The following is a 17,426-nucleotide window of genomic DNA, read 5'->3' on the forward strand; positions in this document are numbered from 1 at the left end:
CGTTTTCAAAGAAAGCTATGTTTTATTGAGCACCCGACACGGCCCCTGTTTCAGCTATCACCTGCATGAGGGGTCTGTCATACAAACACAGTAATAAACATATGAAAATGTTAAAAAAAAACCACATTAAAAACAATGAAATATAAATTTAAAAAATGAATAGTAAACATATAAATACCAGTTAGAAGTAAAACACCAGTGTGGAGATTCCTTCTCATCAATAACAATACAATAGAACACTGTAAAAAAAAATGCATATAGTGTAAGAGAGAAATCATATAGCATACAAAATGCATCACATTGCATCCTAAAGAAAATATTTTGGTCTTTTAAAACATAGATATATGAATATATAAGATATATAAATATATGATAAAGTGCTAGTGTTGTACTTGAAAAAATGCAAAATGCATAATGTAGTTATCTCAGTTATCATATCTAAATCTGAAACCTTAAAAATATATACCTTACAATTCCATGACACTATAGACTATCACATACTTATCTATCATGACAATATGTTGTAATATAAGAGTTACATCAATTCTGATTTACATAAGAAGCATTTGGATATCAAAGGTCTAATCCAGTGCGATTGCAAAAACTAAAAAATCGTTTTTTAAAAAGAAGTTTAAAGGTAAAGGCTGTCTGATATCTCTAAAACATCCTAAGGAACATCTTTTACTAAAGCTTAGATCAGCTCATCTGCAGCAGGGCTCATTTTATTTCTATGGGCCCTGCTGCACATAACTCGAGCTAAGCTTTAGTAAAAGACTCCCTAGATGTATAGAAAACAGCTGCACCTATTCTAAATAGCCAAAAACAAAACAAGCAGTGATGCTTCTAAATTGCAACAAACTAACAAGCGTATTGTTCAGAATCATGTATCACCCTCAGCACTCCTTTACCTTTCAACAACATTTTTTAGAAAAAATATTTTTTTTTACTTTTTGCAATCACACTGGAATAGTCCTTAGATATCCAAATGCTTTTTATGTAAATGAGGATCAATATGATTTTTATATTACAACATGTGAGACTGATATAGCCTGTTTGTCCTCAGAGAAAAAGTAGGTATTTATCTGTTGCATGCATTCCCCCAGGACAACAGGCCAATTGGAGTTGGATTTATTATTAGCTATTCTATAGTACTGTGAGTCCCGCCCTTGCAACTCAGGCAGGAAGACACCCGTGTATGCAGGGTGTCTTCCTGCTTCAAACTCTTAAAGGGAAAGTTTGCTCAACGTTTCCACATCAGGCTCCATGGATGACGTCACCCGCACGTGAGACTAATTGGCCTGCAGTCCTTGGGGAACTACTACTACTACTTAACATTTCTAGAGCGCTACTAGGGTTACGCAGCGCTGTACAAATTAACAATTAAGGACGGTCCCTGCTCGGAAGAGCTTACAATCTAAAGAACGAAATGTCAAGTTGGGGTAGATAAGTATTCCTGAGAAGAGGTGTAGTGATTAGGTGCCGAAGGCGACATTGAAGAGGTGGGCTTTGAGCATTGATTTGAAGATGGGTAGGGAGGGGGCACGGCGTATGGGCTCAGGTAAGTAACTTTGCTTCCTCTCATAAACTAGTAATGCGAATGAAACTAAAGATACTTGAAACAGGTTCTGTGACACTTTACTTAGTTTCGAGCGGGGTATAAATGCCATAAATAAATAAATAAAATAAAATATTCAGGTTGAGTCACTGGATGGTATCGATAATTTCTCAAATGTTCAAATTTGCCTTTCCTTTAATAGTTTTGACTCTTAAGAATGCTCAAATGCTTTTAACTAAGTGTATTTTATATTGATTTCATCCAGTTATTACCACTTTGTATTCATGTATCTGAGAGTTTACCTCCATTCCCTTACACATTTAGTAGCAAAGTAGACTTTAAATAAAAGGTAGGCATATTCATTTCTAGAGTTTTGGTAGGAAATAGGATATTAAGGATCATCAAGGTCTGTATTTACCTTCTTTTATTCATAAGTTCTCATGTATTTTGTGTCAGATAAACAAAACATATTCTCCAATTTTTCAGTTTTAGTTTTTTCCTAATTGTTTTTTTTGGATCTGACATTTTTTTTACCCCTAAACCATTTTTTTCTGTCCCTCTCCTCTCTTCTTTGCAGCTTAATATATTGTATTGTAAACCGCATAGAACCCAATTCTGCCTTCCATATCATCATGCTGATCAATCCATAGACTGGTGGGTTGTGTCCATCTACCAGCAGGTGGAGATAGAGAGCAATCCTTTTGCCTCCCTATATGTGGTCATGTGCTGCCGGAAACTCCTCAGTATGTTCTCTATCTCAGCAGGTGGTGGTCACACACAGCAGCAGCTCTGGCTAGGTCTCCAAGCCTAATCCTTAGGTTTTGTTGAGTACCTGTGGTTGAGGGCTCTTCTTGAGCAAGTGCAAACCTGGTGGTGCCAGGTCCCTCCTTTTCTCCCCACTCCCACTGGCTCCGTTAAAAAAAAAAAATTGAACGTCCTTTAAGGGCATTTATTTCAACGTTTATTTCAACGTTTATATCAGCGTTTATTGCAGCTGCTCACTGGGACACCAGTTCGTTACAGCTCGGAGCGAGAAGCAGGTAATTTTTACCTTTTGTAGCGGGCAGAGGGTTCCCCAATCGGTCTCCACGTGGCCTATGGTGTCAGAGGGCGAGGGCGCGAAGAATCGCTCCCCGGACCACGTGTGCGCGTCTAGCGGGGATGCGGGGGTTTCAAAGCCTGAATCGCCTTTTTTCGGCGTCAGTTTGGAGGCCGGTCAGTGTCCCGGTTCTTCCTCCGGTGCAGCAGTTTTTCCCCAACATAAACGCCCATCCCCCGCTGCTCGCCCCCCCCCCCCCCCATTTTGGCCGGCCACTCTGCTCTGACGGCTTCTTCATGGGCCGCCCTCGAGGTGGGAGACGTTAATGCTATGGTCGCCCTTGATTCGGGCGACAGCAAGAAAGCGGCCAAAGTTAAGGGCCGTTTTTCCCGCGCGGCTCCTCGGAGTTTCGCGCCGGATGCCATTTTGGATGCGCAGCATGTTTCTCCCCCGCTCTTGAGAGCGCCGGTTGAGGGTGCGTCTAGGGCCGTGGCCCAGGCTGCAGAAGTGCACAGTCTGGGGGGTTTCTCCCCTGAGTTCATTTTGCTGCTGCATCAGGCTTTCCTTATGCAAAACGCTGCCCCTGCTCCCTTGTCCGATAAAGGGGTTGAGGCCTCCGGAAGCAAACGCCCTCGGGTGGATTTCCAGGCCCTAGAGGACTTTGTCTCCTCTGATGTAGATGAGGGCAGCGTATCTGAGTTCTCCAAACGGTCCTTTGGGGATTCTTTGGAGGAGACGGATTCCCGCTCGGATGGAGCGGATGACCCCTCTGCAGCGCGGATCTTTCGCTCAGAGGATTTGCCCAACCTGTTAGTGCAGGCCATGAGCATTTTGAAGATTTCCTCTCCGGAGGACGTCTCTCCCTCTGCCTCTGCTGGCTCTGCCATTATGCTGGGGACGAAGCGCCCGCCTAGAACCTTCCACATGTATGAGGCCATGCACACCTTGATTTCAGCTCAATGGGATATCCCAGAAGCGAACCTGAAAGTGGCTAGGTCTATGTCCCGCCTCCATCCTCTGCCTGAAGGTGAACGGGACGCTTTTCTTTGGTCTACCATGGATTCTTTAATCACTGCTGTGACTAAGAAAACGGTGTTGCCGGTGGAAGGTGGCACGGCCCTAAAGGACGCCCAAGACAGAAGATTGGAGGCGGCTTTAAAGTCGTCCTTTGAAGCGGCTGCTTTAAGTTTGCAGGCCTCAGTTTGCGGCTCCTATGTGGCCAGGGCGTGCCTGACGATTGTGCAGCGGGCTTCCCCCTCGGATCCTTTCTTGAGGGCTGATTGGCCGGCCCTGGAATCGGGCTTGGCCTACTTGGCAGACTTGCTGTATGATGTCTTGAGAGCCTCGGCTAAAGGTATGGCATTGGCTTTGGCTGAAGCATTGGTCTGCTGACCACGCCTCTAAGTCTCGCCTGGCTAAGTTGCCTTTTAAAGGCAAGCTGCTCTTTGGGGTCGAGCTGGACAAAATTGTGACCGATCTCGGCACGTCTAAGGGCAAGAGGTTACCAGAGGTCAGGGCTCGGGCCAGTGGTGCCCGCCCTGGTTCCTCCAAAGGACAGTTTCAGGAAGCCCGTCAGTATCGCCCGGGCAAGTCGGGCTCCTCTGCCCCCTCTTCCTTCAAGAGGAACTTCTCCCCCAAGCAGCATTCCTTTCGCAGAGACAGCCGTCCCGGAGGTGCGCCTCCGGTCCTCCCCCAGGGTCTCGTACCCAATGGCGGGGCCCTGGTCCATGGCCCAGAGCAAATTGGAGGACGCCTGTCCTTGTTTCTGGGCGAGTGGACCAGGGTAACTTCAGATGCTTGGGTGCTGGAAGTCATCAGAGACGGCTACAAGCTAGAGTTCTGCCGACCCTTAAGAGACGGGTTTGTGCACTCTCCCTGCAAGTCTCCGGTCAAAGCTGTGGCAGTGCAGCAGACTTTGGACAATCTGATCCGCCTGGGTGCGGTCGTTCCGGTGCCAGAAGATCAGCTTGGCAAGGGACGTTACTCCATTTACTTTGTGGTACCAAAGAAAGGAGGTTCTCTACGGCCTATCCTCGACCTCAAAGGGGTGAATCGGGCCTTGAAAGTTCGGCACTTCTGAATGGAGACTCTCCGTTCTGTTATAGCGGCAGTGAAGGCAGGGGAGTTCCTGGCATCCTTGGACATCAAGTAAGCTTACTTGCATATTCCCATCTGGCCTCCTCATCAACGCTTTCTGCGTTTTGCAGTCCTGGGCTGACACTTCCAGTTCAGAGCCCTCCCGTTCGGGTTGGCTACTGCTCCGCAGACCTTCTCCAAAGTAATGGTGGTCATCGCGGCCTTCCTACAAAAGGAAGGAGTACAAGTCCATCCTTATCTGGACGACTGATTGATCCGAGCCCCCTCTTATGCAGAGTGCGGCACTCTGCATGAGTGCGGCAGAGCTGTAGACTGGGTGATTGCTCTTTTGAGCTCCCTGGGGTGGATCATCAACTGGGAGAAAAGCCAGCTGCGCCCGACTCAGTCCCTGGAGTATCTGGGAGTTCGTTTCAACACCCAAGTGGGCAGAGTGTTCCTGCCAGACAATCGGATTGTCAAGCTTCAGGCTCAGGTGGACCAGTTCCTAGTAGCCTCTCCTCTTCGGGCTTGGGACTATGTGCAGCTGTTGGGCTCTATGACGGCCACGATGGAAGTAGTGCCCTGGGCCATGGCTCATATGAGACCACTACAACACACTCTGCTGTAGCGCTGGACTCCGATGTCGGAGGATTACGCTGTGCGCCTTCCCTTGGACCCAGCGGTGCGCAAGGCGCTGAGTTGGTGGCTGAGGACAGACAAGTTGTCTGCAGGAATGCCTCTTTTGACCCCAGAGTGGGTTGTCGTCACGACGGACGCCTCTTTGATGGGCTGGGGAGCCCACTGTTTGGGAAGGACAGCGCAGGGGCTCTGGTCTCCTGCAGAGGCAAAGTGGTCTGTCAACCTCCTGGAACTCAGAGCCATTCGGTTGGCGCTTTTGGAGTTTCTCCCGGTACTGGCGGTGAAGCCAGTATGGGTCCTGTCGGACAATGCCACGGCTGTGGCCTATGTCAATCGCCAGGGAGGTACCAAGAGCGCCCCTCTAGCCAAGGAGGCCATGAATCTATGCCAGTGGGCGGAAGCGAACCTGGAACAGCTGTTGGCAGCCCACATTGCGGGAGTCATGAATGTCAAGGTGGACTTTCTCAGTCGCCATACCTTGGATCCTGGAGAGTGGCAGCTATCGGCTTAGGCGTTCTTGGACATCACGAAGCGCTGGGGCCAGCCGAGCATAGATCTGATGGCGTCATTTGCCAATTGCCAAGTGCCGCGCTTTTTCAGCAGAGGACGGGACCCTCGAGCTCTGGGAGTAGATGCTCTTCTCCAACAGTGGCCGACACAGGAGCTTCTCTATGTGTTCCCGCCCTGGCCCATGTTGGGCAGGGTGCTAGACCGGGTGGCAAAGCATCCGGGCCGGATAATCCTGGTGGGTCCGGACTGGCCCAGACGTCCCTGGTATGCGGACTTGATCAGGCTCTCAGTGGACGGCCCTCTGCGGCTGACCCCTTTGGTCTTACGGCCTGGCTATTGAGCGGCAGCGTCTGAGGAAACAGGGCTTCTCAGACAAGGTCATCGCCACTGTGCTGAGAGCGAGGAAGCGCTCTACTTCTACTGATTATGCCAGGGTTTGTCATACCTTTGCATCGTGGTGTGAGGCAGGCTCTCTTTCTCCCTTCACTGCTCCAATTTCTTCAGTGTTGACGTTCCTGCAAGAAGGTCTGGAGAAAGGCCTGTCGCTCAGTTCCCTTAAAGTCCAGGTAGCGGCTCTGGCTTGTTTCAGGGGTCGCCTGAAGGGTGCTTCCCTGGCCTCGCAGCCAGGTGTGGTGCGCTTTCTCAAGGGAGTTAATCACCTACGCCCTCCTCTGCGCTCAGTGGTGCCTGCGTGAAATCTCAATCTGGTGCTAAGAGCCTTGCAGAAGCCGCCTTTTGAACCCTTGTCGAGGGCATCTCTGAAAGACCTGACGTTGAAAGCAGTCTTTTTGGTGGCTATCACTCCAGCCAGATGAGTTTCCGAGCTCCAGGCGCTATCATGTCGGGAACCCTTCCTGCAGTTCACTGAGGCAGGAGTGTCTATTCGCACGTTGCCTTCCTTCCTGCCCAAGATTGTTTCTCGTTTCCATGTGAATCAGCAGCTCTGCCTACCCTCCTTTCGTAGGGAGGACTACCCAGAGGAGTACTCTGCTCTCAAATATGTAGATGTGAGACGAGTCATCATCAGATACTTGGAAGTGACCAATGATTTCCGGAAGTCGGATCTTCTGTTTGTGCTGTTCGCAGGTCCTCGTAAGGGTCTGCAGGCATCCAAGCCTGCAGTGGCACGATGGGTCAAGGAAACCATTGCAGCAGTTTATGTGGCCGCGGGGAAGATGCCGGCTATCCAGCTGAAGGCTCACTCCACTAGAGCACAGGCGGCCTCGATGACAGAGGCCGGGTCCGTCTCCTTGGCAGAGATTTGTAAGGCGGCAACTTGGGCATCGGCTCATACCTTCTCCAGGCATTACCGCTTGACTGTGGCTGCTCGGGCGGAGGCCCGGTTTGGAGCTTCAGTGTTGCGGTCAGGGATTTCTATGTCCCGCCCTGGGTGAGTACTGCTTCGGTACATCCCACCAGTCTATGGATTGATCAGCATGATGATATGGAAGGTAAAATTATGTATCATACCTGATAATTTTCTTTCCATTAATCATAGCTGATCAATCCGTAGCCCCTCCCAGATATCTGTTCTGTTTATATTCTGGTTGTATTTCAGGTTCAAGTTTACTTTTCTGTTCCTGTTCTTGAGGATCTTCGTGTTCAAGTTTTTTCGATTGAATTCTTCTGGAGTTGAGACGATTTTGTGTTATAGTGAGCTGCTGCATTCTTCTCCCCTCCGTTTTACGGGGCTGGATTGAGACCTAAATTCTGCCGGTGCTCCCTCCCGCTTCGTGCGGCTGTAGGGCAGCTTTGTACCCCTCCCGTTTCGGCGGTGTTAGGGTCAGTCAGCTCCTCCCATGGTTGCGGTTGCAGGATAAGCCAGATCCCCCCTCATCGACGGGGTGGTGTCCCTCCCCCGCTCCGCGGGGATGAGCTGGACGGATTTCCCTCCCCCACTTGTGTGGGGATGAGCTGGGTTGATTCCCCTCCCCCGTTTCGGCTGTGGCGAGCTGGGCAGAGTGTCCCTTTGTGGGTGTAATTCTCTAAGTGCTGAGTCCTGTGGATGGAGCTTTGATATCGACATACTGAGGAGTTTCCGGCAGCACATGACCACATATAGGGAGGCAAAAGGATTGCTCTCTATCTCCACCTGCTGGTAGATGGGCACAGCCCACCAGTCTATGGATTGATCAGCTATGATTAATGGAAAGAAAATTATCAGGTATGATACATAATTTTACCTTTTGCGGTATATCATGAGCTTGTAAATAAATAAGTAGATAAATAATGACATTCAATAGCTGAATGTGTGTGCTGCTAAGGCATGAAACTAGCTGTTTTAGAATGAACTGCTAAATGTTGCCTATTGTAGCGTTCCTGTACCTGGGCTTGCAGATGCCGAAAGAGTTTTTCAAAGTTGGATCACATCCAAGACTCCAGGGAAACACAGCTTTTGGTGAGCAACCTTGAACTACTGACCTGTAAATAAATGGCTACTTGTAGAGCTACAACATATATGGCATACGGAAGTTTCATTAAAAATAGATGACACATTTCCCTGATATCTTAATTACTTTAAATTTTAATGTTCTTGTAAACTCCTGAAAACTGCTAATCAATAACAAATGATTTTGATGAGCCCTAAATATATTGTTTTTCTGATGATGTGCTGCTTTTAGTTCCTGTGGTAGTCATACATAATATTGTATAACTTATACAACTGTCCATTTCCAGATAGGTCTATAACCGAAGTTTGACTTTAGCTAAAAATGATCATGTCCTCTGACAAAAAGTAGTTACATGAGGAGGCAGGACGCAGAAGATGTCCCTGGACTGGCCAGAGCAGGCAACCTGTCTTCCCTATCAACAAGCTTATCAATCCATAGACTGGTGGGTTGTGTCCAGCTACCAGCAGGTGGAGATAGAGAGCAATCTTTTGCCTCCCTGTATGTGGTCATGTGCTGCCGGAAATTCCCCAGTATGTTCTCTATGTAGCAGGTGTGTGGTCACACAGCAGCAGCTCTGGCTAGGTCTCCAAGCCTAATTGTTTAGGTTTGGTTGAGTATCTGGGGTTGAGGGCTGTTCGTGAGCAAGTGCAAACCTGGTGGTGCCAGGTCCCTCCTTCCCCCCCCCCCCCCCCCCCCCCGCTGGCTCCGTATTCAAAAAAACAAAACAAAACAGAAAAATAGACGTTCTTGAGAGAAAGACGTCCTTGGTTGCAGCTATTCACTGAGACACCAAATCGTTGCAGCTCAGAGCGAGAAGTAGGTAATTTTACCTTTTCTTAGCGGGCAGGGGGTTCCCCAAACGGTCTCCACGTGGCTATGGCGTCGGATAGCAAGGGCGTGAAAACACGCTCTCCAGACCGCGTGCGCACATCTAGCGGGGAAGCGGGGGGTTCAAAGGCAGAGACGCCTTTCTTGGGCGCCTTTTCGGAATCGGGAGAGTTCCCCGGGTTTTCCTCCAGTGCGGCGGTTTTTCCCGCCTTAGGCGCCCATCCCCTGCTGGCCGCCCTCCCGGTTGTGGCCGGCCACGCTGCTCGGTCGGCTCCTTCCTGGGCCTCCCTTGAGGTCGGAGACGTTAATGGTATGGTCGCCCTTGACTCGGACGACGGTATAAAGTTGGCGAAATTAAAGCACCATTCTTCCCGCGCGGCTCCTTCGCGGAGTGTCGCGGCGGACGCCATTTTAGATGCGCAGCACGCCTCTCCCTCGCTCTTGGGAGCGCAGGTTGAGAGTGCCTCTAGGGCCGTGGCCCAGGCTGCAGAAGTGCACAGACTGGGGGGTTTCTCCCCTGAGTTTATTTTATTGCTGCATCAGGCTTTCCTTATGCAAAACGCTGCCCCTGCTTCTCTGTCTGATAAGGGTGATGAGGCTTCCATGATCAAGCGTCCTCGGGTGGATCTCCATGCCCTAGGGGACTCGGTCTCCTCTGATGTGGATGAGGGCAGCGTATCTGAGTTCTCCAAAAGATCCTTAGGGGATTCTGTGGAGGTGAATGATCCCTGCTTGGATGGAGCGGATGACCCCTCTGCAGCGCGGCTTTTTCGCTCAGAGGATTTGCCCAACCTGTTAGTGCAGGCCATGAGCATTCTGAAAATTTCCTCTCCGGAGAAAGGCCCTCTCTCAGCCTCAGCTGGCTCTGCCATTATGCTGGGAACTAAGCGCCCGCCCAGAACCTTCCACGTTCATGAAGCCATGCAGACTTTCATTTTGGCTCAATGGGATGCCCCTGAAGCGAGCCTTAAGGTAGCCAGAGCCATGTCCCGTCTGTACCCTCTGCCTGAGGGTGAACGGGAGGCCTTTCTCTGGCCTACAGTAGACTCTTTAATCACTGCGGTGACTAAGAAGACGGCTCTGCCGGTGGAAGGTGGCACTGCCCTGAAGGACACTCAGGACAGGAGATTGGAGGTGTCTTTAAGGTCGGCCTTTGAGGCGGCCGCCCTGAGCTTGCAAGCCTCGGTTTGCGGCTCCTATGTGGCAGGGCATGCCTGACCGTTTTGCAGCGGGCTTCCCCCTTGGATTCTTCCTTGAGGGCGGACTGGTCGGGCCTGGCCTACTTGGCGGACTTGCTGTATGATGTCTTGAGAGCCTCGGCTAAAGGTATGGCTCAGATAGTTTCTGCCCGGCGGTGGCTATGGCTTAAGCACTGGTCGGCTGACCATGCCTCAAAATCGCACCTTGCCAAGTTGCTTTTTAAAGGCAAGCTGCTCTTTGGGGACGAGCTGGACAAGATCGTGACCGAACTTGGCACATCTAAGGGCAAGAGGTTGCCGGAGGTCAGGACTCGGGCCAGCAGTGCTCGCCCTGGCCCCTCCAAGGGCCGATTTCAGGAAGCCCGTCAGTATCGCCCGGGCAAGTCGGCCTCCTCTTCCTCCTCTTCTTTCAAGCGGAACTTCTCCCCCAAGCAGCATTCCTTTCGCAGGGACCGCCGTCCCGGAGGTTCTTCCTCCGTCCCTTCCCCAGGGTCTCGTACCCAATGACGGGGCCCTGGTCCATGCCCCAGAGCAGATCGGAGGACGGCTATCCTCGTTTCTGGGCGAGTGGACCAGGGTAACTTCAGATGCTTGGGTTCTGGAAGTCATCAGAGACGGCTACAAACTAGAGTTCTGCCGGCCCCTAAGAGACTGGTTCGTAAACTCTCCCTGTAAGTCTCCAGTCATAGCGGCGGCAGTACAGCAGACTTTGGACAACCTGCTCCGCCTGGGCGCGGTGGTCCCAGTGCCAGTAGATCAACTTGGCAAGGGACGTTACTCCATTTACTTCGTGGTGCCAGAGGTGCTTTGCGGCCTATCCTCGGCCTTAAAGATACGGCACTTCCGGATGGAGACTCTCCACTCTGTAATAGCTGCGGTGAAAAAGAGAGAATTCCTGGCATCCCTGGACATCAAGAAAGCTTACCTACATATTCCCATCTGGCCGCCTCATCAGCGCTTTCTGTGCTTTGCAGTACTGGGCCGACACTTCCAGTTCAGAGCCCTCCCGTTCGGGTTGGCTACGGCTCCGCGGACCTTCTCCAAAGTAATGGTGGTCATCGCGGCTTACCTCCGCAAGGAGGGTGTGCAAGTCCATAATACAAAAATATAGCTCTAGTAACAAGTTGCGTGCTTGTTAAATGAAGAAAAAGCCCTCAGAAACCATGGGTAAAATACCCAAGGTTTGGTGCACGGTTATGTTGCTCTTATAACACACGCCACGATTCTATCATTGGGCCAAAAACTTCATTTTAAATTAAGCTTGCAATTTTGTAGCTTTTGAGCTTTAAAATATTGCTATTTTAAAGTATATTTTTTTTGTTCTTTTTCCAACAACCAGCATCTAACAGCAAGGCACAAAATATTGTACTTAGCTTTTGAATCAGGCACTCTTAAATGTCTGTTCTACGGGAACCCGTTTCACCTAGAAACGCGGCTTCTTCAGGAACGGAGTGCTTTGAAAGTGCTGAAACACAAAACATCAAATAAATTGTTGCCACGGAAAAGAGATCAAACATAATGTAACATTGGCACATAATAAGTCAACCCGGAGTGCAAGTCCATCCCTATCTGGACAACTGGCTGATCCAAGCCCCTTCCTATGCAGAGTGCAGGAGAGCTACAGACAGGGTCATTGCTCTTCTGAGCTCCCTGGGATGGATCATCAACTGGGATAAAAGCCAGCTGCACCCGACTCAGTCCCTGGAGTATCTGGGAGTTCGATTCGACACCCAAGTGGGCAGAGTATTCCTGCCGGACAACCGGAGCGTCAAGCTTCGGTCCCAGGTGGACCAGTTCCTAGCCTCCTCTACTCTTCGGGCTTGGGACTATGTGCAGCTGTTGGGCTCCATGACGGCCACGATGGAGGTAGTGCCCTGGGCCAGGGCTCATATGAGACCACTACAGCACTCTCATCTGCGGCGGTGGACGCTAGTCTCAGAGGATTACGCTGTACGCCTTCCTTTGGAACCAGCGGTATGAAAGGCACTGAGTTTGGTGGCTAAGGCCAGGCAAGCTGTCCGCAGGAATGCCTCTTACGACCCCGGAGTGGGTTGTCGTCACGACGGATGCCTGCTTGACGGGCTGGGGAGCCCACTGCCTGGGACGGACAGCAGAGGGGCTCTGGTCTCCTGCTGAGACAAAATGGTCCATCAACCTCCTGGAACTCCGAGCCATTCGGTTGGCACTTCTAGAGTTTCTCTCGGTACTGGTGCTGAGGCCTGTGCGGGTCCTATCGGACAATGCCACGGCTGTGGCCTATGTCAATCGCCAGGGAGGTACCAGGAGCGCTCCTCTAGCCAAGGAGGCCATGAAGCTATGCCTGTGGGCGGAAGCGAATCTGGAAAAGCTGTCGGCGGCCCACATTGCGGGAGTCATGAATGTCAAGGCAGACTTTCTCAGTCGCCATACCTTGGATCCCGGAGAGTGGCAACTGTCGGCTCAGGCGTTCTTGGACATCACGAAGCGCTGGGGCCGGCCAAGCCTGGATGTGATGGCGTCCTCGGCCAATTGCCAAGTGCCACGTTTTTTCAGCAGAGGATGGGACCCTCGATCCCTAGGAGTCGATGCTCTTCTCCAGCAGTGGCCGGCACAGGAGCTTCTCTACGTGTTCCCACCCTGGCCCATGATGGGTAGGGTGCTAGGCCGGGTGGCAAAGCATCCGAGCTGGGTGATCCTGGTGGGTCCGGAGTGGCCCAGACGTCCCTGGTATGCGGACTTAATCAGACTCTTGGTGGACGGCCCTCTGCGGCTGCCAGCGGAGCGGGGCCTCTTGCATCAGGGCCCCGTGATGATGTAGGATCCCTCCCCCTTTGGTCTTACGGCCTGGCTCTTGAGTGGAAGCGCTGAGGAAGAAGGGCTTCTCAGACAAGGTCATCACCACTATGCTGAGAGCGAGGAAGCGCTCTACTTCTACCATTTACAGCAGGGTTTGGCGTACCTTTGCGTCGTGGTGCGAGGCAGGCTCTGTATCGCCCTTCACTGCTCCAATATCTTCAGTGTTGGCGTTCCTGCAAGAGGGACTGGAGAAAGGCCTGTCGCTCAGTTCGCTGAAAGTCCAGGTGGCGGCTCTAGCTTGCTTCAGGAGTTGTCTGAAGGGGGCTTTCCTGGCTTCACAGCCAGATGTAGTGCGCTTTCTCAAAGGAGTTAATCACCTACGCCCTCTGCTGCACTCGATAGTGCCTACGTGGAATCTCAATCTGGTGCTACGGACCTTGCAGAAGCCGCCCTTCGAGCCCTTGCCAAGGGCATCGCTGAAGGACCTGACATTGAAAGTGGTCTTCCTGGTGGCTATCACCTCAGCCAGAAGAGTTTCCGAGCTCCAGGCGCTCTCGTGTAGAGAGCCGTTCCTGTGATTCACTGAGGCAGGAGTGTCGATTCGCCCAGTGCCTTCCTTCCTGCCCAAGATTGTTTCTCGATTCCATGTGAATCAACAGCTTTGCCTGCCCTCCTTTCGTAGGGAGGATTACCTAGAGGAGTACCCTGCACTCAAATACCTGGATGTTAGACGGGTCATCCTCAGATACTTGGAAGTGACCAACGATTTCCGGAAGTCGGATCACCTGTTCGTGCTGTTCGCAGGCCCTCGTAAGGGTCTGCAGGCATCTAAGCCTACGGTGGCACGTTGGGTCAAGGAGACGATCGCGGCAGCTTATGTGGCGGCAGGGAAGATTCCGCCTATTCAGCTGAAGGCACACTCTAATACTAGAGCACAAGCAGCCTCAATGGCAGAGTCCAGATCTGTCTCCTTGGAAGAGATTTGCAGAGCGGCTACTTGGTCGTTGGCTCATATCTTCTCACGACATTACTGCTTGGATGAGGCTGCTCGGGCCGAGGCCCAGTTTGTGGCTTCAGTGTTGCGTTCAGGGATTTCCATGTCCCGCCCTGGGTGAGTAGTGTTTCGGTACATCCCACCAGTCTATGAATTGATCGGCTTGATGATAGGGAAGGTAAAATTATGTATCATACCTGATAATTTTCTTTCCCTTAAACAAAGCTGATCAATCCATAGCCCCTCCCAGATATCTGTATTGTTTGTGTTCTGGTTATATTTCAGGTTCAATTTCAGTCTTCAGTTCCTGTTCACGAGCACTTTGTGTTCAAGTTCTTCCCATTGAAGTTTCTTCGAGTTGAGACGATTTTGTGTTACAGTGAGCTGCTGCTTCCTCTCCCCCCGTTTCGGCGGTGGCTGGATTGATAACTAAATTATGCCGGCACTCCCTCCCGCTTCGTGTGGCTGTAGGGTAGCTTTGTATCTCTCCCGCTTCGGCAGTGTTAGGGTAAGCTAGCTCCTCCCGCGGTTACAGTAGCAGGATAAGCCAGTTCCCCCCGCGTCGGCGGGTGTGGTTTCCCGCCCACCGCCCCGGCGGTGGTGCGCTGGAATATTTCCCCTCCCCCGCTTCGGCGGTGGTGAGCTGGGTAGAGTGTCCCTTTGTGGTTGTAATTCTCTAAGTGCTGAGTCCTGCGGATGGAGCTTTGATATCGACATACTGAGGAATTTCCTGCAGCACATGACCACATATAGGGAGGCAAAAGATTGCTCTCTATCTCCACCTGCTGGTAGATGGACACAACCCACCAGTGTATGGATTGATCGGCTATGATTAAGGGAAAGAAAATTATCAGATATGATATATAATTTTTACCTTCTTAACTACAAAGTAAAAATATTCAAATCGTGACCATCACCTCAGGAATTGCACACACATTCCTTCCACTGCTAGACACCTAATTTAAATCAGATGGGCTTTTGTTTATGTGATGACTCTACAGGATGTGAAGAACACTAGTCTTGAGCATTTTTATTTTGGGTGACAAGGGCCACCAAAGGTGGCTCTTGCCCCAGAGCTACTTTCAAATAGGGCTAGACACTTTGTGAAATAACACAAACTCCAGCAAAAAGATACCCAAACCCTATACTGAAAACTTACCACACCATAACAGCCCTAACCCACCTATGAAAAGACGGTGCTATAAATATTATAGTGGGACCTAGAGAAGTGTTTCCCCAGGTGGCCCTGGAATATCTCCTTGCCATTCAGATTTTCAGGCTATCCACAATGAATCTGCATGAAAAAAATTTGTATTCAATGGAGGCAGTATATGCAGATCAATGTCATGCATATTGTGGATATCCTGAAAACCTGATTGGCAAGGGGGTATTCCAGGACTGCCCTAGAACAGAAAACGTATCACACCATAACAGCCCTAACCCACCTATCAGAAGACAGTGCTATATATATATATTACACTGGGTTCTGGAGCACCAACTGTTGGGAACCTGAAACAAGCTGCACTGTTACACATTCCTACATAGACACTACATGCTAGCAGAATCCTTCACCTCAGTCACACATGCAGAACATGGACAGACCCTCATCTGTATAACATAAGAGCAGCCATACTGGGTTAGACCAATGGTCCATCTAGCCCTGTATCCTGTTTCCAGCAGTGGCCAACCCAGGTCATAAGCACCTGGGAGAAACCCAAATTGTGACAATATTCCATTGTACCAATCTAATACAGAATAGGGAGCCACACACAAAAAAATTGAAATAGAACCCCCCCTCCCTACTCAAGGAAGCCAGATTCTATATAAACAGTACAATACTGGTAAAAACAAGAGACAGAAATGCATTCTGTCCTGTACTTTGCTAACTAAAAATTTTACAAAGCAGGTACATCTCAGTCCTTACAAAGTATTAAAAAATGTTTTTTCTACCTTTATTGTCTGGGAATTTGGCTAGTCCCAGTCTTTTTTTTTCTATGTTCCATGAGTCAGCCTTACAAATTCTTTTCCAGGTTGGCCTTTCCATTTCTTCTGTCTCCTCTTGTCTTCTTCCTTTCCTTCTCTACCTCTGTTTGGCACTGACTTAGCGTTTTATTTCCCTACTATCAGATAGCTGTGTATAGAATTGCCACATGATCCAGTTCCAGAAGGGAGATTTTTCAACCAGTCCTAGTGTGAACTTGCATCCCAAATTCATATGGGATTTGCAGTCCATGATTCTACCCATCAAAATCTGTGCTGCAGTACATCCAAAATGACTTAAGAAAATACACTTGGGCCCCTCTACTGTTCTCATTTGCTTTGGTCCTGCTGTCTCTTTTCTGTTTTTCTCTGTTTCTTCTGCCTTTACAGGGTCTCTTGCCCATCTGGCATTTCTTATGTCTCCAAGTGCACCATCCTTCTTTCCTCTGCACCACTATTTGTCCTGTCCAGCATCTCCCAGCATCTGCCCTTTCTGTGTCCCCATGTCCCCCCTTTTTCAGCACAAGCCTTCCTGGTCTCCTCATCTCCCCCTTTTCTAGCATCTGCCATCCTGGTGTCCACATGTCTCCCTTTTCTAGCATTGTCCTGTGTCCCATCTTTCCCCTTTTTCCAGCATTACCCCTGTGTTACCATCTTCTCCCTTTTCCAGCATTACCTCTTTGTCCCCATATATATCCCCATTCCTCCTTCCAGTGTTTCCCCTCTGTGTCCCTATCTTTTCCTACCCTTGCCAGTAGTGCCCCTCTGTGTCCCTATCCCCCTCCTTTTCAGTAGAGCCCCTATCACCCGCCCCTTTTCAGTAGTGCCCCTGTGTCCCCATTTCTTCTTTTTCCATCACTGCCTCTTTGCGTGTCAATGTCCCTATCCTCTCCTTGTCCAGTATTGATTCTGTGTTCTTCTCCCTCCCTGTTCAGCATTTACTCTTCTCTCTCACCATGTTAACCTTCTTCCCCATCTCTTTCAGCGCTCCACATCCTTCTTGGGGCCACATATCTCCCTGGCCTGCTCCCATGGTCCATCCTCTGGCAGCTCCAAGGAAGTTTAATAGACAGGAGACCAAGAGGCATATTTTCAAAGCACTTTGGGAGGCTAAGTTCCATAGGTTTCTATGGAACTTTGGGAGGCTAAGTGCTTTGAAAATATGCCTCCAAGTGGCGTCAAAATGTTGAAACCAATTAGGCCAGTCTCAGTTTCCCCTTCCCCACACAGCTGTCATCGCTGTATTCTCAAAACAAAGCAAGCAAACCTATGAGTTGCTGTATCCACGTTGTCACTCTTTATTATTGGTAGCATTTGTATTTAATCTCACTTATATTTTCAAACATGCCGATTTGTGCAGTATACGGATGTACACAGAAGAAGTATAATAACAGAATAACTTTTCATAGGTAGAGTAGTAATTTGTTATAAATCATAATCA

The 17,426-nt window shown here is 49.9% G+C and overlaps 1 protein-coding gene across 1 annotated transcript in view; it reads left to right on the forward strand.

Moving 5' to 3' along the window:
- NBEA (neurobeachin) overlaps positions 1 to 17,426 on the forward strand; it is a 1,994,973-nt gene that overhangs the window by 1,066,527 nt on the left and 911,020 nt on the right. Inside the window, 1 exon segment of the mRNA XM_030200381.1 lies at positions 8,134 to 8,217. Within this exon segment, the coding sequence (XP_030056241.1) occupies positions 8,134 to 8,217 (84 nt within the window).

Source organism: Microcaecilia unicolor, chromosome 4 (genome assembly GCF_901765095.1).
Source record: "Microcaecilia unicolor chromosome 4, aMicUni1.1, whole genome shotgun sequence".
Lineage (NCBI taxonomy): Eukaryota > Metazoa > Chordata > Amphibia > Gymnophiona > Siphonopidae > Microcaecilia > Microcaecilia unicolor.